General features: G+C 49.7%; 1 protein-coding gene across 1 annotated transcript; it reads right to left on the reverse strand.

The window, feature by feature from the left end:
• Positions 1 to 9,485: 9,485 nt before the first annotated feature.
• LOC146356656 (vomeronasal type-2 receptor 26-like) lies at positions 9,486 to 27,234 on the reverse strand. The gene is made up of 10 exons (XM_084830240.1): positions 27,136 to 27,234; positions 26,501 to 26,639; positions 24,770 to 24,855; positions 24,198 to 24,437; positions 22,202 to 23,017; positions 20,086 to 20,313; positions 19,678 to 19,769; positions 19,202 to 19,574; positions 18,647 to 18,773; positions 9,486 to 10,396 (listed from the first exon to the last, which is right to left on the reverse strand). The coding sequence occupies exons 1-10, from the start codon at positions 27,232 to 27,234 to the stop codon at positions 9,486 to 9,488; spliced, it is 3,111 nt and encodes a 1,036-aa protein (XP_084686366.1).
• Between the last annotated feature and the right edge of the window lie 135 nt (positions 27,235 to 27,369).

Genomic DNA, 27,369 nt, shown 5'->3' on the forward strand with positions numbered 1-27,369 from the left:
GATCTCCTCTGTGGAAGTTGCTCTATCTGGATTAAACCATGTCTTCAAATGCATAAGCATAGCCGCAACGTAATCGTTTTTTATGGATGGGAAGGCTAATCCACCATTCTTTGTTGGTTTTATTAAAGTTTTTTGTGCTCCTCTTGGTTTTTTCCCATTCCAGACAAAATCTAAGAACATTGTTTGCCAGTCTCCAAGTATCTTTTTTCTTTTGTCTTGTGGCTGATAGCGCTCTTCTGAAAGGTTGTCACAGAGAGGAAGGCCAGGATCCCTTCTCGATCATCCCAGGCTGCAGGACACAGAATACTGGGCTCAAGTTACAGGAAGCCAGATTCCGGCTGAACGTCAGGAAAAACCTCCTGACTGTTAGAGCAATACCAGAATGGAACCAATGACGTAGGGAGGTGGTGGGCTTTCCCACGCTGGAGGCACTCAAGAATCAAAACAAGGCAGGACAGCCATCTGTCAGGGATGCCCTGACCTGGATTCCTGCATTGAGCAGGGGGTTGGACTTGATGGTCTTGTAGGCCCCTTCCAACCCTACTATTCTATGATTCTATGAACTAGTACTTCACTTGACTTGGAAGCTATACTTCTATTAATGTAGCACAAAATAGCATTTGCCTATCTAGGGCTGCATTTTACGCCGTCCCCCTAGCTGGTCTCCATTGAGAAGATGGTTTTGGCTGCAAAAGAAGGCAGAGGAAGCTCCACTCTCTTCAACATTTTAATTAATGACTTGGAGGAGGAGGTGCAGCAAAGAATACTGATCAAATCTGCAGCTGACACAAAATTGGGCGGGATAGCTGGAAGATAGAAACAAATTTCAAAGTGACCTTGATAGGCTGGAGCGCTGGGCAGAACATAATGAAATTTAACAGGGATAAATGCCAAGTTCTGCACCGAGGAAAAAGAAACCAAAGGCACAGTTACACGATGGGGGATACTTGGCTCAGCCATACTACAAGTGAGAAGGATCTTGGAATTGTTGTAGATCACAAGCTGAACACGAGCCAACAATGCGATGTGGCTGCAAAAAAGGCAAATGCTCTTTTGGGCTGCATTAATAGAAGTATAGCTTCCAAATCCCGGGAAGTACTAGTTCCCCTCTCCTCAGGACTGGTTAGGCCTCATCTGGAGTACTGTGTCCAGTTCTGGGCACCACACTTTAAGAAGGATGCAGACAAGCTGGAGAGTGTTCAGAGGAGGGCAGCAAAGATGATCAGGGGACTGGAAACAAAGCCCTATGAGGAGAGACTGAAAGAACGGGGCATGGAAAAACTTCCTGACTGTTAGAGCAATGCAAGAATGGAACCAATGACCTAGGGAGGTGGTGGGCTCTCCCAGACTGGAGGTGTTCAAGACGAGGCTGGACAGCCATTTGTCAGGGATGCTTTGACTTGGATTCCTGCACTGAGCAGGGGGTTGGACTTGATGGCCTTGTAGGCCCCTTCCAACCCTACTATTCTATGAACTAGTACTAGGCAGAGGAAGCTCTGTGTGTGTGTGGAGGGGGGGTGAATTAAAGAGCCCCCCCCATTCCTCCTCCTGCCAGGCTAGAGGGGCTGGGGCCAGTCAGTCGGCCTGTTCGTCTGATGATCTGTGGGAAAGAGCAGCCCTGAGATGCCCAGCAGGCCCCGTGACCTGGGATGGTGGCAGGGTGGGTGGGGGAACAAGAATGACTCCTCTCACTGACCAGGCTGCCCCCCCCCCCGGTTTCCCTTCTGGGGCTGGAGGCAGATTTCTCTCTCCCATCCTGGTGGGGCAGCAGCTATGGGGCCAGCTTTGGGTCTCCCATTCATGATGTGGTTGCTGGTGAGGCCCTCCTTGGTCCCTGGAAGTGGAAGCAGGAAGGAGCCCCCAGGGAAGGAGAAGAGCCACACAGAGGGGGAGGAGGGGGCTTGGAGAGAGACCCCCCCTTGTGCTCTGGACCATCCCAGTGGGGTACCAAGTAAGCCTCCCCTGAGGAGGAGACCCCCTTAAACGCAAAGGCAGGTGGTCCCTGGGGAGAGAAAAGGGGCAAGAGGGATCCAGGGAACCTCCAAGGCTCAGGGAGGGGCGGGTGGAAAAGGGAGTGGGGGCCCCCAAGATCCTGACCCCTGCCTTCTGCCTTACCTCTTTGCCTCCAAGGAGGACCCTTGGAAAGGGGGGAGGGAGGGAGGAGGCGGTGGAAGGGAAAGGAAGGCTGGGGCAGGGCTCTCTGGGGAGGAGAGGAGGTGGTCGGGGGGTATCTGTGCTGAAATGGCCCACTTCGCAGAAGGGTTTTGGTGCCTTCCAGAGCTGCACAGCAGGCAGATGTTCAACAGAGGAGGCATCTCTCCTCTCCGCATCTCTGCCCTAGAACAAGTGTAGCTGCTAAAGGCGGAGGACTCTCCCCTGAGAGAAGCAGGGGGCCATGGGGATGGGGGGTGAAAGTGGATGGAACCAGCCCCTCCCATAGCCTCCCCCCTCCCCTTGGCAGCTGCTTCTTGAGAAAAGATCACCAGGAGAGGGGAGATGCTCTTCCGTCCCCTCTGATCACCTCCCTGGCGTCAGCCAAGAGGCCTTTGAACAGCCAGGGGGACCGGCAGAAGCCCAGCCTGGACCGAACAGTCCCAGCAGGGAGGGGCAGTGATGAGGGATGTCTGCACCTGTTGAACATCTGCCTGCCACACACCTCTTATGGGCAGACGTGCCCTGCCAGGGGAGCAGTGGGGCCCCCAATCCCACCCCTTTCACTGCCTTTCCCAACGCCCTGCCCGCTGCCCCACTTTCCACCCCGTTTGCCAAGGTGAGTTCAGAGTGCGGCTTCTGACCCTGCAGCATTTGAGAACACAAGAAGAGCCGGGATGCTGGATCGGACCAAGGGGTGCCGGTGGGGCTTGCAGGGAGGCACTGTTTAAACGCTCTGCCCACTCCACGGCCCCCTCCCCTGAGTGGGATGGGGTGGCGTCAGGGCTGGCCAAGACATGTTCTCGCCTTGGGTGTTGCTGTGGAAAGAATCCTTTAACCTCACCCCAAATGGGTTATGTGTACCCCAGAATGGCTACGGATGCTTGTGCTTGTCTTAAATCTTAACAAGAGTAGTTCACCCTGTTTTGGCTCCACAGTCCGTGAGAAGCAGATTACAGCCTGTCAGCAGATTCTCTGGGAATTGTTAGGGGGTATAGATTCCTCCCCAGGGAGTCGCAGCTCCCAGCCGATAAGCATTGTACTGCGTGCAAGCAGCTCAGTATCAGCAGCTGGCAAACATCCACCCTGTCCAGAGAAGGAACGTTCAGCTCTGCTCCAGATAACAGCGTGTGTGTATGCCTTCAAATAATGTGTCTATAGAGCATGGCTAGAGTTCTTTCCTGTGTGTGACGTATTTCGCTGTATAAAAGTCCGCCCCACTGAACATTCAGGGCTTTCTGCCCCTTTGCTGGCAGAGTGCCTTGCTGGCCATGCAATAAAGCGCTTTTTGATCCAGGAGTCTTACCCGTGTCTAGTGTGATTCATCGTCCAGCTAGACAACGAACATGTGAGCATGTTCCACTCTTGTAACACTGCCTTATGTCCCGATTGCAGATTGGGGGTTGGGCTGAGGGAGCAACTTACAACAACCCTGCAGTGTTGTCCAGTGCGGTGTTCCTTACGCTGCAGGTTGGGCATCAGCTTGAGAGAGTAGCGTAGGACAGCCCTGCAATGTAGACTAGTGTTATTCTACACCCCTTGCAGGATGGAAGGGCCTTTGGCCATGAGAAGGGCTCAGGGCAGTCCACTGGTGGGACTGAGGCTGGTTGGGACCATCAGCCAAAATGCCTCCTACAAGACAGCCCTCAGCGTGCACTGGTAGGTGCCCCCCTCCTCGCTACACCCACCCCGGCCCCAATCCTAGGTCACAAGTCCTACTGGGCATCTCAGGGCTGCTCGTTGCCAAAGATCACCAGACCAGCAGGCTGACTTCTCTGCTCAAGATATGGCCTCCTCCTGGAGCTCCCTCAGCTGCAGCCCCCCTGGCTGGGCAGAAGGAGGAACTGGGGGGGGGGCTCTTTAATTCACCCCCTCCAACACAGACACATAGAGCCTCCTCTGCCTCCTTTTGCAGCAAAACCGAGCTTCTCGCAGAAGACAAACCAGATGTGCTTCTGCTGGAGACTGATGACGCCGCGGAATGGCGAATTCTCACTGGTGCTTCTCTGGGAGAAGAGAGAATTTTCTCTCTTTCTTCCGAGAAATATCGCTGCCCCCCCTTCCCCATCACAGACCCAAAGGTTTCCCTTCTGGGGCTGGAAGCAGATTTCTCTCTCTGGTCCTTGTGGGGCAGCTGCCATGGGGCCGGCTTGGGCTCTCCCAGTGAGCATGTTAATGCTGATGGGTCTGTCCTTGGTCCCTGGGACTGGAGGGAGGAAGGTGCCCCAGGTAAGGAGAATGGAGAGGGAGGGGGCTTGGAGAACCCCCTCTATGCCCCTGACCATCCCAGAGTGGCACCAAATAAGCCTCCCCTGAGGATGACCCCAAGGCAGGTTGTCCCTGGGGAGAGAAAGGGGCCAGAGGGACCCAGGGAGCTTCTAAGGCTCAGGGAGGGTCAGGTGGAAAAGCGAAGCACCCCCCCCCCGGGATCCTCACCCAGCCCCCACCCACCCCTTCTGCCTCCTCCCATTGCCTCTGGAGCTGCCTCAAGAGGAGTCGGGACACTGGAGGGTCTGAACCCCCAAAGAGCCCCCTTGGAAGGGAGGGGGGAGTGAAAGAGAAAGAACAGGGCAGGGCAGAACTGGGGAATCATAGAATCATAGAACAGTAGGGTTGGAAGGGGCCTACAAGGCCATCGAGTCCAACCCCCTGTTCAACGCAGTAATCCAGGTCAGAGCATCGAAGGGAGGAGCTGGTGGGGTCTATGCTGGAATGACGCACTTAGCACACTGTCCTTGCTGGATCAAGTCCATCTAGTTCGCCCTCTGTCTCCAAGACTTTTTGCTGACAGCATGGAACCAAAAAATTGCATCCTGCCCCACTGTGCTCTCTGCGCCCCCACCTCCCAAGGCACACGCTACCACACACTCCTCAGATGTCAGGTCCAAATTCCAGCTTCCCCATGAAGCTCCTGGGATCCCCTTGGCCCAACCACGACTGCTCAACCTGGCCTGCCTCACAGGATTGTTGTGAGGATAAAAATGGGGGTGTGGGGGGAGGATTTGCACACCATCCTTTAGCTCCTGGAGAAAAGATGAAATAGAAGTGTCACCACATCAGGCTAAGAGTAACTGTAGTTGAGAAAACACAGTTCTGACAAAATGCGATAAATAGTTCGAAACAAGCCACCCAAGGGTGCAAAGTGACCAGGTGTGCACGGTTGCTTATGATGCGCATGCAGGGTCACCCACGCACAAAGGTGAGATGCATCAAACAACTCTTAATGGCCACGATGGCATTTCTCAGTTGGATGGCATATAAATCTAAGGAAGTAATTCATTCAAATACCGGACTTTGAGTTTAAATTTACAGAAAACTTGGGAAGGCAGCTAAGGCTGCAATTCTGTGCACACTTACCTGGCAGAAAGCCCAATTGTTCAGGCATCAGGAGTTTTAGGCATCAGGACCCTTAAGGGCGATGCAGTCATGAGAATCCCCCCCCCCCCACTCAGTTGTTGTTCAGTCCTTCGGTCGTGTCCGACTCTTCGTGACCCCATGGACCATAGCAATCAGCTTTTGTGAGTTTGCTTTTTCAATAAAAGGTTCAAACGATGGGGGCATATTTGCAAGAGGAGGACAAGGGTCTGGCCATTCACAGCTCCAGACCCTCACTTCCTAAAGGGACGTTATATCTGAAAGGGGTGAGAAAAAGGAGTAAATATAATAATACTAATAAAGTTTCTATAACCCAAAATTAAGTTTCAAACAGCTATGCAACTTTTAACCATGCATGAGATTGGATTGATAAGGGCACTATTTTACCTTTTAATAGTGTGTGTGCCTCCTGTTCCATTTACAGTAATGGATTAAGCACACCCGGAAACAAAGGTGGTGCTGGGAAATTAGAAGGACGAAAACACAGCAAGAAGAGAGGGAGAGAGTGGCAGCAGACATTTATTCATCAGAGATTCAATGTCAAACAGTGATTATTTTTGCTCTTTGCTTGGAGAAGGACAGACACTAGATCAGGGCATGAGTTGCTATGCATTTTCTTATGTTGCCTTTCCCTTTGTGCTGCCACGTGCTTCTTTGCCCTACCTGGGGCCCTTTGGATGGCTTGGACTTCAACTCCCATCTGCCCCAGCCAGTACGGCCAGTGGTCAGGGATACTGGGAGTTATAGTCCAAAACACTGGGAGGGCACCAGGCTGGGGGAGACGAGGGTCTGTCTGGGCTTCTGGCTGTGTTCAGTTTTTCTGCTGCTGCTGCTCTATTTCGGTTGCATTGTGTAGGATTATTTAGGATGTATATGCAGATACACATGGAGACAGAAAAGGAGAGATAAAGGTTTTCTCTAAAAGGCGCCTAACAAAACTTTTAAATAACTAAATAAAAAGTATGGCATGACATGGCTTGAAAGGGGGTTATCAGTGGCCACGAGGCACGATGGCTCTTTGCTGCCTCCAGTTCCAGAGGCAGTATGCTGGGGAACATGAGCGGGAGGGATTGATTCCTCTCCTGCCCTGCTTGTGGGCTTCCCACTGGGGCATCTGGCGAAAAGCTTCCCCTGGGAGGGGGGCTCATAGCTCTCTTCCATGCTTGAACGTTCATTCATTCCCTGCAGGGTGCAAGGTGCTGCACAGAATGCCTACCCTGAGCACGCTAGATGGACAAGAGGGAGAGGAGAAGAGTGGGTCACTTTCAAGGTGGACTTTCAAGGGCAACAGGCTTGTCAGTACCAGGGCCTTTTCCCATAGGCTGAGCTTGCACAGGCTGGCCCAGACAACCCCCCCACCCCAGACCCCCTCTGGGGCCAGGACTCGGCTTCATTGGGCAACTCTCACCCCACTGCCTCCGGAGTCTCCGCCTGGCCATCTCCACCGTGCACATCTGACTTCAAGGGAGCTGGAATGGCAGAAGGAGGAGGGGCAAAAGGAGCTTTCCTGGGGTCCCCACATGTGTCAGGGGCTGCTGCTGCTCCTGCTGGGTGCCGAGTTCGGGTGGATGGTGAGGATGGCACCTGAGGGATCCTTTGAGAAGGGGAGGGGGAAACACACATCTCCATGATCTCCAGGGAGGGTAAGCAAGAATCCTGCCAGAAACCTGGGAGAGATGCTGCCAGTCAGTGTCAACAGCACTGAGCTAGATGGACCCACATTCTGACTCAGTATAATGCAGCTTCATATGCTGGATGAGATAGAATCACAGAATCATAGAAGAGTAGGGTTGGAAGGGGCCTACAAGACCATCTAGTCCAACCCCTTGCTTAGTGCAGGAATCCAAGTCAGAGCATCCCTGACAGATGGCTGTCCAGCCTCGTCTTGAATGCCTCCAGCGTGGGAGAGCCCACCACCTCCCTAGGTCATTGGTTCCATTGTCATATTGCTCTAGCAATCAGGAATTTTTTCCTGATGTTCTCCCAGAATCTGGCTTCCTGTCACTTGAGCCCATGATTCCGTGTCCTGCGCTCTGGGATGATCGAGAAGAGATCCTGGCCTTCCTCTCTGTGACAGCCTTTCAAGTACTTGAAGAGTGTTATCATATCTCCCCTCCGCCTTCTCCTCTCAAGGCTAAACATGCCCAGTTCTTTCAGTCTCTCCTTATAGGGTTTTGTTTCCAGTCCCCTGATCATCTTTGTTGCCCTCCTCTGAACCTTCTCCAATTTGTCTGCATCCTTCTTCAAGTGCGGTCCCCAGAACTGGACACAGTAGTCCAGATGAGGCCTAACCAGTGCTGAGTAGAGGGGGACTAATACTTCCCGGGATTTGGAAGCGATGCTTCTATAAATGCAGCCTAAAAGAGCATTGGCCTTTTTTGCAGCCACATCACATTGTTGGCTCACGTTCAGCTTGTGATCGACAACAATTCCAAGCTCCTTCTCACTTGTAGTGTTGTTGAGCCACGTAGCCCCCATCTTGTAACTGTGCATTTGGTTTCTTTTTCCTAGGTGCAGAACTTGGCATTTATCCCTATTAAATGTCATTCTGATGTTTTCTGCCCAGCTCTCCAGTCTCTCAAGATCACTTTGAATTTTTTTCTGTCTTTCGAAGTATTAGCTATCCCGCCCCATTTTGTGTCATCTGCAAACCTGATCAGCATTCCCTGCACCTCCTCCTCCAAGTCATTAATAAAAATGTTGAAGAGCACTGGGCCCAGGACTGAGCCCTGGGGTACCCCGCTTGTTACCCCTCCCCAGCTTGAGAAGTTCCCATTGATAAGCACTCTTTGAGTCCAGTTCTGTAGCCAACTGTGGATCCACCAGATCGTTGCTTCATCTACCCACTTTGAGCTAGTTTGCTCGTCAGGATACCATGGGGCACTTTGTCAAAAGCTTTTCTGAAGTCGAGATATATGATGTCCACAGCATTCCCACAGTCCAGTAGGGAGGTTACTTGATCCAAAAATGAGATCAGATTCATCTGGCAGGATTTGTTCTTGACACATCCATGTTGGCTTCGAGTAATCACGGCATTGTTTTCAAGGTGCTTCCAGATGGTTTGCTTTATCATCTGCTCCAGAGTTTTCCCAGGGATTGATGTCAGACTGACTGGTCTGTAGTTCCCAGGTTCCTCCTTTTTACCCTTTTTGAAGATAGTGGTGGGAAATAGCAAATGGGTCACGAACCCAGACTTCAGAGCAGGGTCCTCATCAAGGGACATTTGCCAGTACCCCCTGGTCAAGTCAACCATGGTAATGTATTTGTCCCCCCTCCCCAGCTGTTCCAGGAAGTCATCAGCATGAGGCATGGGATACAGATGTGGCTAGATCAGCTTGTTCAGACGCCAATAATCAACGCAGGGGCTCTGACTTGGATTCCTGCATTGAGCAGGGGATTGGACTTGATGGTCTTGTAGGCCTCTTCCAACCCTACTATGCTATGATTCTGTGCGTCTACAACTAAATAACAAAACAAAATACCATTTCATCACGTAGCACTTCAGAGAAACTTGGGTGGGGGAGGATTGTATATAGTTGAATGGACTTGATAAGAGGAGGTGATTTTATTATGCTATGGCTTGTTTGTAATAAAACTTCTGGGTGCAGTTTTAGATCAGAAATGTACAGGCAGTGTGGTGTAGTGGGCAGAGTGTTGGACTAGGCCTGGGGAGATCTGGGTTCAAATCTCAACTCAACTAGGAAACTCACTGAGTGGATTTGGGCCAGTCACTGACTTCCAGGCTAAACTATCTCACAGGGTTGTTGTGAGGACAAAATGGACAAGGGGAGGATGACATAATACATGTTTATATTTCTTATTTAATTGTTACAATCCTTCCATTTCAAAACCCAGCAAAGTATGCAGAGATAGAGATTCGCATGATCTGAAATATCCAGGGTGGGGTGGGGTCTCAGATGCTTGCTAAATGACACCTCTGAAAAACAGTTCCATATCAATCAGACACCGTCTTTAATTTTCATCATCAGATGCTCTTTTGTATTCAGATCTGGCCGCAGTACAATCATGTAGCACTTGGGGAGAAAGATGCAGCCCAGCAAGCCAGCGCTGGAGGCCAAGATGGAGAAGACCTGCACGGCCACCATGTATTTCCCCTTCGTGCTCAGGTAGGTGGGCACAAAGGACATCCAAACGCTGCAGAAGACCAGCATGCTGAAGGTGATCAGCTTGGCTTCATTGAAGGCCCCAGGCAGCTTCCTGGCTAGGAAAGCAACTGTGAAGCAGATGGCAGCCAGGAAGCCCATGTAGCCAAGGGCACTATAAAACAGAGTGACAGACCCTTCATTGCATTGCAGGATGATCTGTCCAGGCTGGGAGTGCATGTCAGTGTCTGGGAATGGGGGAGAGATGCCAAGCCAGATGGTGCAGATGACAACTTGGACAGCAGAACAGGAAATGACAATGGAGTTGGCCAGACTCTTCCCCAGCCATCCCCTCACCCTATTCCCTGGCTTTGTGGCCAGGAAGGCCAGCACCACAGTGATCGTTTTGGCCAACAGAGAAGAGATGGCAACCGAGAAGATGAAGCTGAAGGCCATTTGCCGGAGGAAGCAGGACAGTTTTCTTGGCTGGCCAATGAAGAGGAAGGAGGACAAGAAGGAAAGCAGGAGGGAGACGAGGAGAATGTAGGAGAGGTCCCGGTTGTTGGCTCTGACTACTGGAGATTCTAGGAATTTAATGAAGATCCCTAACACAAAGCTGGTGGTCAAGGACAGGAATAGGGCAAAGGAAGCCAGGATGATGCCCAAATGTTCTTCATAGGACAAAAAAATTATAACTTTAGGCATGCATTGATCTCTGTCCTTGTTTGGATGCTGATCATCTGGACACTTCGTGCAGTTCTCTGAATCTGGAAATAACAACAGAAACATCTCCCTTGCTTCTTTGCTAACCTCTCTCCTTTTACATTCTATCCAAGATGTTTTCATGATGGGATGAGCAGTACACATTCATTTCATGCAGGGCACAGAAAGGCCTTTGAGGAGTCATCATTCTCCAGGGTTAACAAGCCACATTCGGTGTCCCTCGTGGTTAAACCTGACTTTAACCCAGGGAGAGGGAACCTCTGGCCCACAAGCCGAATCTGGCTCATGGAGGCCCTCCTTCCAGCCTGTGAAACTTTCATGAATTCGTCTAGGGGGCAGGTCTCCACGTCCTGGTCCCTGCAAGAATCCCTGCTGTTATCTCCAATGATCTGTGATCAGAGATTACAGCTAGGGATGTGGGCAGCAGGGGACTCAGCCAATTCCTCCCAGTGCTGGGAATTCACTTCCAAAAGATGTGGGGATGGCCACCAATTTGGATGGCTTTAAAAGGAGGTTGGACCAATTCGTGGGGGAGAGGGCTGTCCATGGCTACTAGTCCTGATGGCTCCATGCCACTTCCATGATCAGCAGCACCAGTTGCATTTATTTACAACATTTGTATTCTGCTCCCCATCCAAACAGTTTCTGGAACATGGGCGGGAGGGTGCCATTGCACTCATGTCCTATGAGTGGGTTTCCATTTGGCATCTGGTTGCCCGCTTCCTCATGACTCACTTTGTGAAATAAAATGCTGAACTAGAAAGGCCTTCGTAGGGATGTACGAAAGTCACTCACTTGATCCCGAATGTTGATTCGTGGGGGGGGGGGAGGCGCTCTGTCCCTCCCCCTGAAATTCTGGCCAGGAGGGAGGCGCCCCGTCCCTCCCTCCCGAAATTCTGGCCGGGGGGGAGGTGCCCAGTCCCTCCCGCCGCGAATCCTGGCCGGCCAGGAATGCAAATGGCGGCGGCCATAGCTGCCGCCGTTTGCATCCCTGCAGTCAGCCGTGATAGGCTACGTAAATGTTGCCGTAGCCTATCACGGCTGAGTGAAAAAAACAAAACAAAAAACCGCGCGTACGCAAATGGCGCGGTTTTTTTTTTCCCCACTCAGCCGTGATAGGCTACGTAAACATTTACGTAGCCTATCATGGTGTTTTTTAAAAATCTAGCCGTGACAGGCTACGTAAATCTTTACGTAGCCCATCATGTTTTTTTTTGTTTGTTTGTTTTTTTACTTGGAAATGGCGGCAGTGGCAGCCGGTCGGAAGACCAGCCGCCGCCGCACCGCCGCCAGAGCCGCCGCCGCCAGGGACATTCGCACAAGGTAAGTCCCGTCCCGGGGGGGCGGGGGGGGCAGACTGTTTCTCCACCAATTTCGGGGGGCCGAATGGGCTGGCATTCGGCCTCCCTGAGATTCATGGAGAAATTCTCTGACATCCCTATCCTTCGGTCTATCTAGCACGTATCTTCTCATGGTTGAATGTATACTTGTGAACAAACACAACCATTACAAATATTACAAAATGCCACTCAGCATCCCCGTGTTAGAAAAAGAGACTCCGTAACTGTTGGCGTCTCAAGTTACATAAAAGCCCGAGTGGCGAAAAATGTAGGCAGAGCAAAAAGAAAATCATACTGACGTGCTCATGACTAACAGTTTGGTAAGCTGATACTGACTGTTTATTGGCTATTGACTTGGTGAGCCGATGTACTAACTGTTTCATTGGTTACTGGTAAGAACAATAGAAGCAATATGGTATAAAAGGCTTTTGCACACGTGTCTCGAGGTCCAGACTGCTCTGCACCCGTTTTGCAAAACGTTTCAATAAAATAGTGTTGGATCCACTGCTGCCTGCCTGGCATCCTTTCCTTCTAAACCGAAAGCAAGGACTATTTTTATCTAACAATTTGGTGCCGTGACTCGGATCCTGCTTCGGGGCGCGTCCCCTTCGCACTGAGCCGAGGGGCCACGGAGGAGAAGTGGCCACAGGCGGTTGTTTACACTGCCTTCTCCTCACGATGGCGGCGGCAGAGGTGCTCGGGGACCAACGCCAGAGGAAGAGGGAGACGTGATCACTCCTTTTAGGCACCGGCAGTGGATCAATAAGCAGCTGGACGCAGCTGCGGGCGGGACAGAAGAGGCTTTTGGGGTAAGTGAAACAGCTTACATTAGGGGATAAACGCGGGACGGTGGTGTGTTTGTGCTTGTGTGAGACGCCTACGGGCGAAGCGAGTGGGGAGCCCCGATCTGCATTTCCTTACCCCGGAGATGGGCTAGGTCAGAGGAGGGCGAAGCGCAAGAATTGCTGACTGAAATTCCCACCGTCATGGGCGGGTCCCAATCTAAGTCTGCGAAGAAGTCCCATACGCCCTTGGAGTGTTGTTTGCGCAATTGGTCACGTTTTAAGCAAGATTATAGAACTAAGATGACAAAGGATCGTCTTGTCTTTTTTTGCACTCGGGAATGGCCAGTATTAGAACCCAAATGGCCACCTGAGGGGTCTTTTGACCCAACCTTGGTATCTGATGTGCGAACTACAGTAGCACAGAGGGGAAGTTGGGACCAGTTCCCTTATATTGATTCGTGGGCAACTTGTGTACCCCTCGGCGGCAGGCCCGCCCCATGGGTAATTAAATGTATGTCCTTGGCCCTCCCTGTGATAATTAAGAAAAAATTGACCTTCCCTATTAGAGAGGTCCCCGACTCTACTGCCCAATATCCTCAAGAGACGTTGTTTGTTTATGTCCCATTCACGACATCTGACTTGTATAATTGGAAACAATTTAACCCCTCCTTTGAGGAGGACCCCAGTCCATTGTTGTCCTTAATAGAAAATGTGAGGCTCACACACAATCCTACCTGGGACGACACACAGATGTTATTAAACACTTGTTTCCTTAGTCAGAAACCGATTATTCTTGCCGGCGCGCGCCAAGCTTAGGGAGGAGCTCCCCCTTGTGACCGAAGATCAGATAGCAGCAGTGTTGCCTTTAAGACAGCCTGATCGGAGACTAGCCACCGCTGCACAAAGGCAGAGGCATGCCGTATTTTCGGCTCATTTTAGCAGGCATGAGACAAGCCGCGCGGAGGGCCCCCAATTTGCAAAAAGTTCTGACTTTAAAACAAGACAAAAACGAGCCTCCTGCCGTGTTCCTCCGAAGGCTAAGGGAAGCCTTCACCAAATATACTGACATTGACTTGAATGATCCAAATAATTTAAGGATCCTCACGACTCAGTTCATGGGAAATAGCTGCCAGGACATCAGAAAGAAGTTGCAAAAAGTTGAAGGAGGCTTGGCAGCTGACCTAGGAGTTTTAGTTGAAGTAGCTCAAAAGGTTTATGAGAGGCAAGAAGAAGAAGAAAGAAAAGAAAAAGACAAGAGGCAGGCCAAGCTCCTTGCTGCGGTTCTTAAACCTGACAAAGAGGGAGCTAGAAAGGGGAGGAAAGGGGGAAGGAAAGGATCTCCCCTGGGGAAAGATCAATGTGCCTTTTGTAAGAAAATGGGGCACTGGAAGCGTGACTGTGAGGCTTTGAAGCAGAAAGAGAGAGGGGAAAATACGGGAGGAGCGCAGAGAGTTCTGTATGAACAGGAAAGAGATTAAGACAGACCGGGGCCCGGCCCCCTCTTAGCCGTCTCTGAGGCAAGACGGGACCCCATGGTCAAAATAAAGGTTGGGGGCCGCTCCTACAAAGCCCTTGTAGACACAGGGGCCGCCCTGTCCGTCCTCCCCCTCAGTGAGCCCCCAACGGGAGGTGGGGGGTTCACCACCATAATGGGGGTCGAGGGAAGGGCAACCCAAGTGCCCCTCTCTCGTCCCCTGTTCACCAAGGTTGGGAAAACACACCTAGAACATGCATTTGTCTGTACCCCCTCCTGTCCGGTGGCATTGCTAGGGAGGGACTCATTGACTAAACTCCAAATTGAGATTGCTTTTACTCCTGACGGAAGGATGGAGATACGGCTCCCTAAACAGCAGAGTAGTAACTACCAAATGGCCCTTTTGAAGGTTGCAGAAAAATCCACCCCAGAGGCCACCGAGGACTGGAGCCTAATAGAAAACAGAGTCAACCATCTAGGGGGGGTTATAAAGTGTCAAAAGAAAAAGTACAGTTGGCCCAACCAACTGTAAAATTCCTAGGCCACCACTTAACTAAAGGGACTCGGAGCCTAGGGCAAGAAAGAGTCGGAGTCATCCGTGGCACTCCTGTCCCTAAGTCCCCCCGCGAATTGAGGGCCTTCCTGGAGTTGACCGGATTCTGCCGACTATGGATAGCAAACTGTGGGGAGACAGCGCGGCCGCTGCATGAGGCGCTGCAGAAAGATAGACTGGATAAATGGAAATGGACTAAGGAAATGAATAAGTCTTTCCTCAGTCTTAAAGCTGCTCTTGTGTCACCATCCGCACTGGCCATACCAAATCCCAGCCGGCCATTTAGACTTTATGTGCATGAAAATAAGGGCATAGCTTCGGGAGTGCTCTGCCAGCGAAAAGGGCCCTCTTGGAGACCAGTGGGATATTACTCCAAGGTCCTAGACGTCATAGCAAGAGGATGGCCAAGTTGCCTAAGAGCAGTAGCGGCAGCAGCTCTGATCTGTACCAAAGCCGAGAGAATGACAATGGGAGGACCCATTGAAGTTTGGGTGCCGCATGGAGTGCCGCAAATTTTGGGATCAGGAGGAGGAAGCAAATTTCTCAACCCAGCCCGGCATTCCCGATATAAAATAGGTTTACTAACAAACGAAAACCTCACTTTTAAGGCTTGCTCTAGCTTTAATATCGCCACACTACTGCCAGCATTACTGGGCACAAATGGATCAGGACTCCCAGATCATGACTGCTTTGAAGTATTAGACCTAGACACCAAAGGCCGACTGGACCTTGAGGATGAACCAACAGAGGGAGCCAGAGATCTGTTTGTAGATGGGTCTAGCTATATGCTAGATAGAAGGCGCTACACAGGAGCGGCCCTCTAGACAAAAATGTGCACGAAGAAAGGTTGCCTCCTCATTTCTCCGCCCAATCCGCTAAGTTGGTAGCCTTAACAAGAGCCCTGCAGGCAAGCAAAAGGAAGCGAGTATACCGATAGCAAAAATGCCTTCGCCGTTGTGCATGCTCATGGGCAACTGTAGAAAGAGAAGGGATTCCTTACAGCAAACAGACCTCCAGTGGCTAATGGTGGCCTAATAGTGGATCTTCTGGATGCCCTCCAGCTACCCTCACAAGTAGCTGTTGTCCACGTCCGAGCCCATGGGAAAGAAAAAGAGGAAAAATAGAGACAGGAAAACCAGAAGGCAGATGAGGCCGCAAAAAGAGCAGCCAGAGAGGGAATCCAAGGAACATTCCTCATTCTACCCAAAAGAAAAGAGCGCCCCACATACTCCCCTGCTGAGTTACGGATGGCACAAGAACACGGAATAAGTCCCTGCGACGACAGATGGATCCAGATGACAGATAGAAGACTGCTTCTTCCACAGACCCTGCAGAGGGTTGTTCTAGAGCAAGTTCACCATTCTCTTGGACACCCTGGAGCATCAGCCATGATTGACTATTGCAAGAGGCTGTTTGTCTCCCCTGGCATAACTGTATGTGCCCACCGACTGGCCGCAACCTATAAAGTCTGCCAGAAGACCAACCCTCCCAGGGCACCCCCTCCTCCAAAAGGAGGGCGACCATAGGCCTACTATCCTTTCCAGAGGGTGCAGATTGATTTTGCTGAGATGCCACCATGTAGGGGTTACAGGTATTTGCTTGTAATAGTGTGTCAAATGACAGGGTGAGTAGAGGCGTTTCCATGTAGGAACTGCCAAGCTAAAACTGTTGTTGCTAAATTGTTACAGGAGGTGGTGCCCCGGTTCTCCCTGCCCGAAGTTATAGAGTCCGATCAGGGCTCACATTTCACCTCAGTTATTACACGGGGGCTGGCACAAGCTCTGGGAGTAGAGTGGCATTTACATTGCCCCTGGAGGCCCCAGGCAAGTGGACAGGTTGAAAGAATCAATCGGAGCCTCAAGGAGACTTTAACCAAACTCCAACGAGGGGTGAAGCTCACTTGGGTTGAGGCTCTGCCAATAGCTTTAACGAAGCTTCGAAGGATGCCAAGAAAGGACATAAAATTGTCCCCCTTCGAACTGATGTTTGGGTTCCCGCCTCGGGTACACTGCGGAAAGAGGGAGGAAGTCAAGTGGGAGGTGGGTGATCAGATGCTAAGAGATCAGTTAACTTCTCTACAGTCTGTTCTTTCACAGCTACGAGCTTATTCCGTTCCGTTACAGAGACTGCCGTTAGATGCACCTATCCATCTCTTCCAGACGGGAGACGAGGTGTTGCTGAAAAAGTGGAATAAAGAAGCTTTAAAGGAAAGGTGGGAGGGGCCTTATTTGGTGAGACCAACCAGCCACTCGTGTGTAAAGCTTGTAGGTTCTAGCAAATAGACACATTGCAGCCAGATAAAGCCATTTAGGCGACCCTTGCTTCCTTCTGTCACCTGGAAAGAACAGAAGGACACGGGCAACAGTCCTCTGCTCCCTGGCACCCCTCCGGAAGCTGCCAGGGACACAGGCGAAGAAGCCATCCAGGAGCCACAATCACCTGTAATATACAAGTCACAACATCTAAGAGAAGCTCGGGATCGAATTATAAAAAACTTGTAATATGAAGCAAGTATTGTGGGTGGTGTTGGTAATGTTAGTCAAAAAATATTAACATAGATGGTGATACCTCAAGGACTTGGGCTTGACAGCTTTAAGATAAAACCCCAAAATGTCACACCTACAGCCCTCAGACCACTTCTGGTACAGATCCCTGAGAAAGAGAGGCGTCCCTGGAGAACCAGGTTAGGGATCCCAATAACAGAGGAAACTGATAATGTGTGGTTAGAGTGGATAAATTATACAGCCAAGTCTTTAAATAAGTCTGACTGTTTTGTTTGTGCCACAGAGAGATCTGTAGCAAAGGTGCTGCCCTTTCCACTGGGATGGGACACTCCTTCCCTCCTCACCTGTGTGATCCGTTTGTTCCAGCACCCAAACGCATGGGGAAAGAAAAAAAAGTGCCAGACTCTCAATAAACTATACCCGTGATGCTATAAAGAGATTGGCTGAGCAACTAGATGCCACCAGCCAAATGGCTTGGGAAAATCAGCGTGTTCTTGATATGTTAGCAGAAAAAGGAGGGGTTTGTGTCATGCTAGGTAGACGGTGTTGCACCTTCATCCCTAACAACACTGCCCCAGATGGCACGGTAACAAGGGCTTTGCAGGGCCTCACCGCCTTGTCTGAAGAATTAGCCAAGAATTCAAGGATTAACAACCCCGTGACTGCCTGGTTAGAGAGATGGTTTGAAAAATGGAAACACCTAGCAGCCTCAATCCTTATTTCGCTTGTAGTGATGATAAGAGTTATAGTGTTATTTGGTTGTTGCATTATCCCCTGTGTTAAAGGCTTATCCCAGCGATTGATAAAAACCGCTGTCAAAACAGATGCTCTTGCTTTATTGTACCAATAAAGAGGCTCCGTTTTAAACGCTTTAAGTCATGAATAAAGACTTAAAGGAGGGAATTGTTAGAAAAAGAGACTCCGTAACTGTTGGCGTCTCAAGTTACATAAAAGCCCGAGTGGCGAAAAATGTAGGCAGAGCAAAAAGAAAATCATACTGACGTGCTCATGACTAACAGTTTGGTAAGCTGATACTGACTGTTTATTGGCTATTGACTTGGTGAGCCGATGTACTAACTGTTTCATTGGTTACTGGTAAGAACAATAGAAGCGATATGTTATAAAAGGCTTTTGCACACGTGTCTCGAGGTCCAGACTGCTCTGCACCCGTTTTGCAAAACGTTTCAATAAAATAGTGTTGGATCCACTGCTGCCTGCCTGGCATCCTTTCCTTCTAAACCGAAGGCAAGGATTATTTTTATCTAACACCCGGCCTCCTTCCAAAGGAAACCAAATCTTTGTAAGTGCACCATCCCCAGTATTTCTTACCGATCATAGCAGTGGGGTGAACACTACAGTATTAACCACGGAGGACTTCCATGCATTTTCAAGTGCAGAAGACATCTGGAGGCTGATGGCACTGACCCCTGCCCTATTCTCTGCCTCCCCACCCTCAAGCCCTCAGGCCATGCTCCCAGTCCCAGGTCATTTTTCATGGCTCGTTTGTGAAACAAATTCTGGATATTGCAATAAAGGATGCAAGTTTAGAGATGTCTTTCAGAAAACTTTCAGAGGGCATGTGTGGGTGGATCTCTCCCCTCCACCACATGGGCTGCATTGTCCTCCGGAGTCACCCACCTTCCTGGCTGGAGATGGTCCCTTCCGCGCAGGGAAGACAGTCGTAGCAGCAAACCGGCTTTCCCTCCTGAACCACCTTCACGGATCCAGGGCGACAGCTTTGCACGCACCTGGACTGAGGCAGGGGCTATGCACAGAAACAAGGGTCAATAAGAGAACTGTTAGGTCCAATTTAGCTACAGAAACGGCAGGCGGAGTTGAAAGGACCCAAGGGGCCCCCTAGGATTGAATGCGAAACCCATAGCTCAGCCTAAGCACATGCCTCTGAAAACACTGCATGCGGCATCCCAGTTTACTCCCCTTCTTCTCGTGCTTCCCTTGTGTCCGGTTGTATGGTACTTTTCCTCTTGTAGTCTGTAAAGTGCTCTATCGACTAAATAGTGCTATATACATGGAAAATGGATTACTATTATTATTCTATTTATATTTATTTATATCCCACCTTTCCCCCAATACTGGGACTCAAGGCAGCTTTACAGCATTAAAAACCTGTACAGTTCAAACATATGAACAGAAATATACAAAAGCTAAAAATGCAAGGACCGAGGAACCCACAGCCTGTGTCTGAAGGCGGTCCTTCTGGTGCCCAGCTGGGTAAGAGAGCTGGGAGAAGGCTCCCCTCTCTCTGGGACCTTGAAGAACGGCAGCTGGCTGCGAGTGGCGGGGAGTCAGAGGCAGCCCCCCGGAGCAGCCCTCCACAGCCCGGTGCTCTTCCGACATGTTGGACAGCAACTCCAAAGCCAAGCTGGCTGGGCATGGGGCAATGTTTGCAGCCAGTGCTGGTGTCAACCGTGGGCATGATTGGGCCCCTGCCAATGGCCCGCAGCCCAGCGGGGCCACTGACAAGCCCCTCACTTTGGCCCAGCAATGGTGCTGGTGAGGAGAGGAGCAGGAGATGCGCCGGCCTTCTCGCTCTCCGCCTCTCTCCCTGGCAAGCAGGCAAGTGGGAGCCACGGTGAGGAAGAGGAGAAGCAAGAACAGCTGGTGACAATGGCCGTGATAAGGGAGGCTCGCTGAGGGAGGGGGCCCACGGAGCAAGGGTCTTGCCCAGGGACCCTCGCCCACCTGGACCCAGCACTGATTTCAGCGCAACTTTTCCGAAGGGCCCCAGGTTCGGGACAACCTGTTACGTGATTTCTTAGAGGTTCAGAGATGGTAAAGAAATACAGTGAATGGAAAGGACTGATTGCTATTTCTGTAAAGGAATTATCCGAATTTATTTGCATTTATCTGTATTTATCTGGCATGTTAGAACTACTGCATTTGTCTGGCATATTTATATTGTATGTATTTCTGTACTTATTTTTTCTTTATCTGTATTTAGTATCTGTAATTATTCTGTAAAGGAATTATCTGGATTTCTGTAAAATACTGTATTTCTGGATTTTCTGGATTTCTGTGAAGGAATACAGTGAATTGAAAGGAATTATCTTCCTCACCTGGTCAAGCCCTTTGGGCAATACAATGGCGTCCTGGTTAATAATCAACTTGAAGCCTGGGGGTCTCTGGCTTTCTATACTCCCAAATTTCACACTAGCGATACTCGTATTGGGAAGCTCCACCCAATTCAGGATGTCAAAGTTGGCTGCGAGGTCCCCGCTCTCATCTAAATACACTCCATCCCTAGAAGTATTGTAAAAACTGTGGTTTCTCAGGAAAGGGTGTAGCTAGAATGGGAGAGAACACGGCAGCATTAAAGAAAGAAGAAATGACACTCAGTTCCTTAGTTCTGCTCATTTCGCACTTCAGTCTCCGGTGGCTCATGGCTCATTCCAGATTTAAGTGGCTGCATTCGCATGGCCTGACTGTCTCTGTTAACATTAGGGTTTAAGCAGTCCTGGGATTTCTATCCTGGATTGCTTTTAATTGTTTTCATGTAAATGTTTTTTTTTTAGGTTGTGGATTTTATTGGACGTTTAAGGTGTTACCCTTTTGTAAACCGCCCAGAGAGCTTTGACTATTGGGCAGTATAGAAATGTAACAAATAATAATGAAATAATAAATCAGTAGATATACTGTACGCACTTGTTCTGCAATCTGGGCCTATTCTTACGCTCAGGCAAAGGGAGGCCAGCCTCTTTATGGGGTACATTTCAGCCACCTTTAAAAGTCAGCAAATCATCAGCTGCATAATTAAGTCTGTGATCCTTTGCACACTAACCTGGGAGCAATTTCGACAGAATTCAGTAGGGCTTGCTTCTGAGTAGGAACACAGAAGACTGTGCTATAAGTATTGTATGTTTCGTGTGTGTTTGGGAGAAGATCTGAATTTCTTTACGCTCACATCCGATTGTACAATCTGATTTTTTTTAAAAAAACTGCTCCCATCAGAACACTATTATCTGCTGAAGTGCAAGAAATACTTTGGAAAGGATAAGTTGAATACAAAATGATGGGGGGAAAGTCCAGCTTGGTACAATAACAAAAGGAACCAGAAAATGTAAAAATGTACCCTCTGACACTTCTACAGACAAAAGAGGGATGGAAGGAGGTGCCCCAGTGGAGCCGGAGAGGTGACAAAATAGCAGCCCAGTCAGGAGGCAGGAAGGACCAGAGAGAGCCAGCAAGATGGCTGACTCCGGTGGTGGAGCATGAAGAATGGGCCACTGCAGAGACAGAGGAGTTGCACCAGTGATGGGGCTATGACCCGGAGGGATCTCCATGACAACGGAAGGAGAAGCAAATGGAGGACTACCGGGATTTTTCAAGGAATCGGCACAGGGACCCACGAATGAGTACACTTCACCTTTTTAATTCTCTTGGCAGGAACATACTTCCAGGTGGGGTGGGGGGATTGGAACTGCACGTCATCAGACTGGCAGGAGCTGCTCAACCAGTGAGAGAGGCTCCCCCCCTCCAGGCTCTACCTCACTTTCTCCTCGCCCCTGAAGCCCCCATTCTGGGAAAGATCAAAGCTGCGCATTAATTTCTTCCCTACAGCTATCAACCAAACATCAAAGAAATGGATCTCAGGAACTTTGGCAGTGCGCATTTAGAGGACAAGCCTCACTGACCACAGTGGGAGTTACTTCTGAATAGACACTACTTGGTTTGTGCTGGGATAAAGAGGGACGGGAAACACCCCTTGGCTGGGGTCATGGTGGAAGGCACACCCCTGGGCAGGGCTAGCATACTTGAAGTAAATGTGGGCATTGGAGCACACAACAACTATAGCGCGGAGAAGCTGACTTGAGGAAATGAATCACACTTAAAGTAGTCTCAGGAATTTTCTCTGTGTGTGTGTGTGTGTGTGAAAAGCTCTGGTGTGTCTGTGTGATGGGCACAACGTCTTGTGCCCCAAATGACCTCCAAATGGAGCCAGCTTGCAGCAAATCAACCATGGAGACACCTCCTGCCCGATGAGCCGAGTCCTCGAAGGCTGATGAAAGGGGGGCAAACGAGGGACCAACGTATGGAGATTTGCAGCTGGTTTTGCTCCATAGATATCCATCGTTTCACCTCCTTTTTCTTATATAATCAGATTCTAAATCCAACGCAATCATGCTGGAATTGTACAACTGAGCAGAGGTGTCTGGGATACGGGAAAAGGAATACCTGCCATGGACAAAGCCTCTGAACATCCAGCCTGCCTCCACCTTCTACCACCCTCCTTTTGGGTCTGGATGCATAAGCAGCAACCAAGGCATGGGCCACAGCCTGGACGGTGTTGTAAATGGTGTAGGTGTCGAGAGAGAGGATTCTCTCCATGACCTCTTGGGGCAGAGCCTCCCGTTTTTCTTTCTCCCTGCATCTGCTCCAGCTTTTCACAGACAATGGATGCTTTGAATATGAACAATGAAATGATTTTCCCACAAAATACTTGAGAAAAAAGGAGAAGGATACAAAATTGTCATAGTTTACCATTTTATTTTTCTGGAGAGAGAAAGAAAACACACTGTGGATATGTGTGAAAGGCATATGTTTAAACATCAACTCCAAGGTGATGTCCCACAAAGCTGTTGTGACACAGACTTTCCCTGCAGTAGGTTTCATAAACATTTCAACTGCCTGCTGTATAATTTGTATTCCATGTATGAAGTATCTAGTCTCTGCACAATAAACAAAGACGTTGACTTGTCTCCAATTCTGGAATGAAGCATGAGGAAAGTCTACCTTGTTCGTATACAGTCCTGAGATGCTTTGTGAGAAAGCAACACAAACCCCGTTCCTGATGAGCTCAGGTGTCAAGATCCTCATGCATCTCCCTCCGTTATCAGTGTCTGCAGCAAGGAGACCCACCCACGTCCACCTGAAATGCAGGAGCAGTTTGACAATGCCCGGATACTGGGTTCCTTCTTTGGGGACCATCCGGTAGAAATAAGGGAACTGAATTCTATCGCTCAGACCATGAGAAACAAAAGCATAATTGACCTGGCCGAGAAAGGAAGAGACAGGTGGTTTGTTTTGCTTCAAACCAAATTTCACTTCTTCACTGGATATTTTTTTAAAATCTGGCCAGATTAACTGGAATTTACCTATGCCAGACTTCATACCAATGGAACAAATAACCTTACCTTTATGATGAATAAAATGTGCAGGCTTCAAAATGATAGAATGCTTGGAAAAAAAAATGCCCCAAATTAGGGAATATCTTGTGAGGGATGCAAGTTCCCAGTTCATCCCATTTTCCAAGCAGTGTTTAACATGGCCAAGAAACAGAACCGAGAACAGAAGCACATTTGATAACTAGGAGTGACCGACAGCTGCAAAATAGAGTCCCCCCCCACTGATGTCTCTCAGTGCCCCCCCAGTTCTGAGCTATAAGCATATGACGGAGTACTTAACTACACATGACGTTATTCATCTGATTTGCCCTCCAGTGCAAGATTTTTTCCCCATAATTAGCCAGCAATCCCCGTCTTCATAAATAGATTGGGACCCAAATGTATGAGAGCTTCTTTACAAGAGAGATTTATGGCACACTCGTGATGGGCCACACAGGGAAGTTTGCAGGTCCTTTAGATGATGCCGTCAAACTCCAGGATGCCTCACATACCTTCCCTCATTTATCCCGCTTTGAGAGAGCACGGAGATAATCCAATATACTGGCAGCACTAACTATTTCTCTATAATAAAACATATAGAAAATGTGCCTCCCCCCTCCCCGCAGGGTACCTCCTTCTTGAGATTCCACCATACTGTGCCGTGTCCTGCATGAGGTGACAGCAGGGATTCTGACCCATCGTTCATGCTGTGCAGCCGGGCGTCCTGTCCTGACAATACGGAGGCCCCACTCTGCCCCTCCTGACTCCCCCGCCCGAGAAAGCATGTATCCGCCCCGCGTGAAGGAGCCGATATTAAACCCACAAAGAATCCAAAAGCAGAAGCCCTGGTGATGATGTGCGATTTTAGCCTGCTGTAGTGAAGCTCTGAGTGTGTGTGTGTGTGTGATTTTACACTTTGTGCCCCACTGTGGATCCAGATCACCACTCCACACTTCCTGTGCTCATGGGGAGGGGAAGTTGTCTGGAGAACTTCTTGATTTCTCCGTAGACCATCTGAAGTGGAGCTAGTCTCAGCCTGCAACCCCCCACCCCCCACCCCTCTGCACCTGAGGGATTTTGTAGATGCCTAACATGCTTGAAATCTGGATGGAGATGTCAGATTCCATCCCTTCCAGAACAGCCAAGAGGTGATTCCGCCTTCCACACTTGTAGCTGGGGACATTCGCCTGCCCAGGAGAGAGCAGGTCTAGCAAGGCATCCGAAGTCAGCCTGGCATTGAAATAGTTGTCATGGATGCTGTATCCCAGGGTGATGTTGGATAAGAGCCTCAGACCCCCGTCGATCTCCTGAATGGCAAACAGGAAGGACAGGATCTTCCAGTGATATGTGGAGCCTTTCCTGGAAAAAATAAAATAAAATTAGTTGTTGCTTCTTTGACTCCACAGTGCTTTCAAGGCTCTCTCCCTCTCCCTCTCCCTCTCCCTCTCCCTCTCCCTCTCCCTCTCTCTCTCTCTCTCTCTCTGATTTGACCTCCTTGCGGTCCAGGGGACTCGTAAGAGTCTTCTCCAGCACCACAGTTTGAAAGCATCAATTCTTCGAATCGGCACTCAGCCTTCCTTATAGTCCAGCTCTCACAGCCATTAGCTTGTGTTGAAGCAGCTGGGAAAGGAGCAAATACCTTTTGCCCAGGGTCAATAGCTGGGATCCATTTCAAAACAGAACCAATGCAGATGTACCCCCAGTGCTGGAACTGGGCCCTGGAAACTGAGGGAGAAACAGCGGAAGGACCATGGGTGAGGATGAAGGTTCACTGAATGCCGGGGCATTGCTCGACGGCAGTCTGAAAACCCAGTCTGGTTCCTCCCAGTTGCTCTGGACTACAACTCCTCACAATATTCCTGACGTTTGGCCATGCTGGCTGGGGCTCATGGGAGTTGAAGTCCAAAAGATCTGAAGGGCACCAGGTTGGGGAATGTTCTGCTAAGGGGGATGGAAGCTACTTAAAATGAAAGTTGGGGTGTCTGGATGTACTTGTGGTAAAATAGAGCAAGGAGCCTCTAAATTAGGGAGTAAATAAGTGAAGAAATATTTTCTGCGTGAGTGTGTGTGATGGGGGGCGGGATTGCCGTGACCTCTCTCGCAGCTCTTCCTCTGGTAATTTGCTCTGGATCTCTTTGGACATTTCTGCTCTGAGATTTCTGTAGTTGGGCTACTTTCCAAGGTTTTGTAAGTAACTGTCTGAGATTTAGCTCCCATCCCCTGCGGCACACATTTTAGAATTTCTCGGCTATCATAAAAACACCACCACCACCACCACAACAACAACTCAATTACATCAGCACTCTTGGATGGGGGAGATGAATTTCACTGAAGCTCTACACTTCCTAGCTTTGATATTGTTCTTTAAGGAACTGAAAGGTTATTTTTTTTTCATATCTGCAAGGCTATTTTTATTCTTAGGCCCATATTATCCCTGTTCATATTTTCATCTTCATCGTTTGTTCCATAGTTCTGAAAGACTTACCGGGCAAACAACATAGCATAGTATTGCGGGGAACTAAAAGCTAAGACAGTGTCACTCACAACAACCCTGGAATGTAGTCCACTGTTGTTATCTCAAACTGCAAATCAAGTGCAGTCAGAGCAGTTCTCCCTCCACCCCCCCCCCCTCACAAACGTACAAAGAATCAGGAGCACCTCATCTGCAATTACATGCAGAAGCTGAAGTCACCTGTCCTCCCATTTTTAATGGCACAAAAGTATTACATATCCATATTCTAAGAGAAATGTGTAACATTTCCCTAAGGTCAGCCTCTGTACCAGAGGACTGGAGGGTGGCCAATGCAATGCCAGTTGTTCTCTCTAAACTAGGAGAAGGAGCATCGAATTGATAAACGCAATTTGATGTAAGTCAGTATAAGGTTAGGCACATTGGGGCAAAAAAATAAATAAATCCTAACTTCACGTAAATGCTGATGGGATCCAAGATGGTGGAGCAGAGGGCAGTGAAAATGTCGATCCAGCGTGCTGCTATTGTGCAAAGCACAAATTGCATTCTGGAATCACTGGGAAAGGAATCGTAGTGTTTTAGACTTGGCAGGGATCATGGAGGTCATCTAGCTCCACCCCCTGCTCATAGCAGGATCTGCAGTATAGGAAGCAACTGCAGCATCCCTCACTCCCTGAGGCCACCGGTGCCACTGCTGAACAGCGTGCTCCATCGGGAAGTTTCTGCTGATGCAGGCTTCCCAGCCCAGTGCTCTCCTGATGTTTTGGACTTCATCTTCCACCAGCCTCAGCCAGCACAGACAATGCTGGGAGTTGTAGTCCAAAAGATCTGGAGGGCACATGCTAGGGAAGCTTCTCCTCATGTTTTGCCCAAGTCTGTTTCCCTGCCATTTCCACTTGCCGGTACTGGTCCTGCCCACAGAGACTAAGTCTGTTCCATCTTCAGCATGGCAGACCTTCAGATATTTGAAGGCTGCTATCACGTTGTCCCTTGGTCTTGTCTTCTGCAGGCTGAGCATTTCCAGCTTTTTCCATCGTTCCTTGGATGGAAAGAGCCATTAAGCAGGTACCAAAGAACGGGGCAGGGACTGGTAATTAGGGGGGATTGGAGCTCATGGAATTAGTACCGAGTGGAGCAGCGGCAGCTCCACCACACACGCAGTGACTTACGAAAAAAGCTGGATAGAAGGAGGCTGGTCGAAACTGTGTTGTCGAAATACAGCCCCTGTTGCAGGGATGACCCCGCTAATGAGGTGGACTCCTGACCTGTCATAGCTCCACGGGTGGATTCCATCCCTTCCCATAGTCAAGGGGCATTTGGCCTTCGGATTCCCACAGGTTGGCGGCGGCAGCAGGAGCAGGAGCAGGAGCAGGATCATTTTGGCTGCCTCCGCCTTGCTCCTCCCAACTTATGGGAAGAAGAATGGAAAGAAGCCAAAGCCCTCTTGTAAGACTGAGTTGCTTCCCCAATGCAGATGGGGCCCAGCCAGCCGAGGCTTCACAGCTGAGGGGGATGAGAGGAAGTCAACCTCACACCCACACGGCCCTCCTCGCCTGCCCTGGACCTCCTCCCAGATGCAGCTCTGCGCAGGAAGCATTTCTGTGCCAGTTCTCTTGCACCTGGTCGCAAGACATCGCCTCATGCTGCTCCTGAATCTGATGCTGATGCCAGGGGACTCAGAAGTGACTGTTCTTGCTGTGTGTGGGGAGAGAAACCCCTTGAGCTTTGGCAAGAAGAAGAATCGATCACTATCATTTTGATAATCACAA

The sequence above is a fragment of the Heloderma suspectum genome, chromosome 2, assembly GCF_057233095.1.
Source record: "Heloderma suspectum isolate Gila_16-S chromosome 2, 16-S_ref, whole genome shotgun sequence".
NCBI classification, from domain to species: domain Eukaryota; kingdom Metazoa; phylum Chordata; class Lepidosauria; order Squamata; family Helodermatidae; genus Heloderma; species Heloderma suspectum.

What these genes read in the sequence shown, in the direction of transcription:
- LOC146356656 (XM_084830240.1), bottom strand. Translation starts at nt 27,234, where the DNA reads ATGTCTTGCGACCAGGTGCAAGAGAACTGGCACAGAAATGCTTCCTGC. An exon ending in TGCCCAAAGGGCTTGACCAG is followed by an intron (nt 19,770 to 20,085) that starts GTGAGGAAGATA and finishes ATCACGTAACAG; the next exon opens with GTTGTCCCGAACCTGGGGCC. An exon ending in ACCGCCTTCAGACACAGGCT is followed by an intron (nt 18,774 to 19,201) that starts GTGGGTTCCTCG and finishes TTCTGTGCATAG; the next exon opens with CCCCTGCCTCAGTCCAGGTG.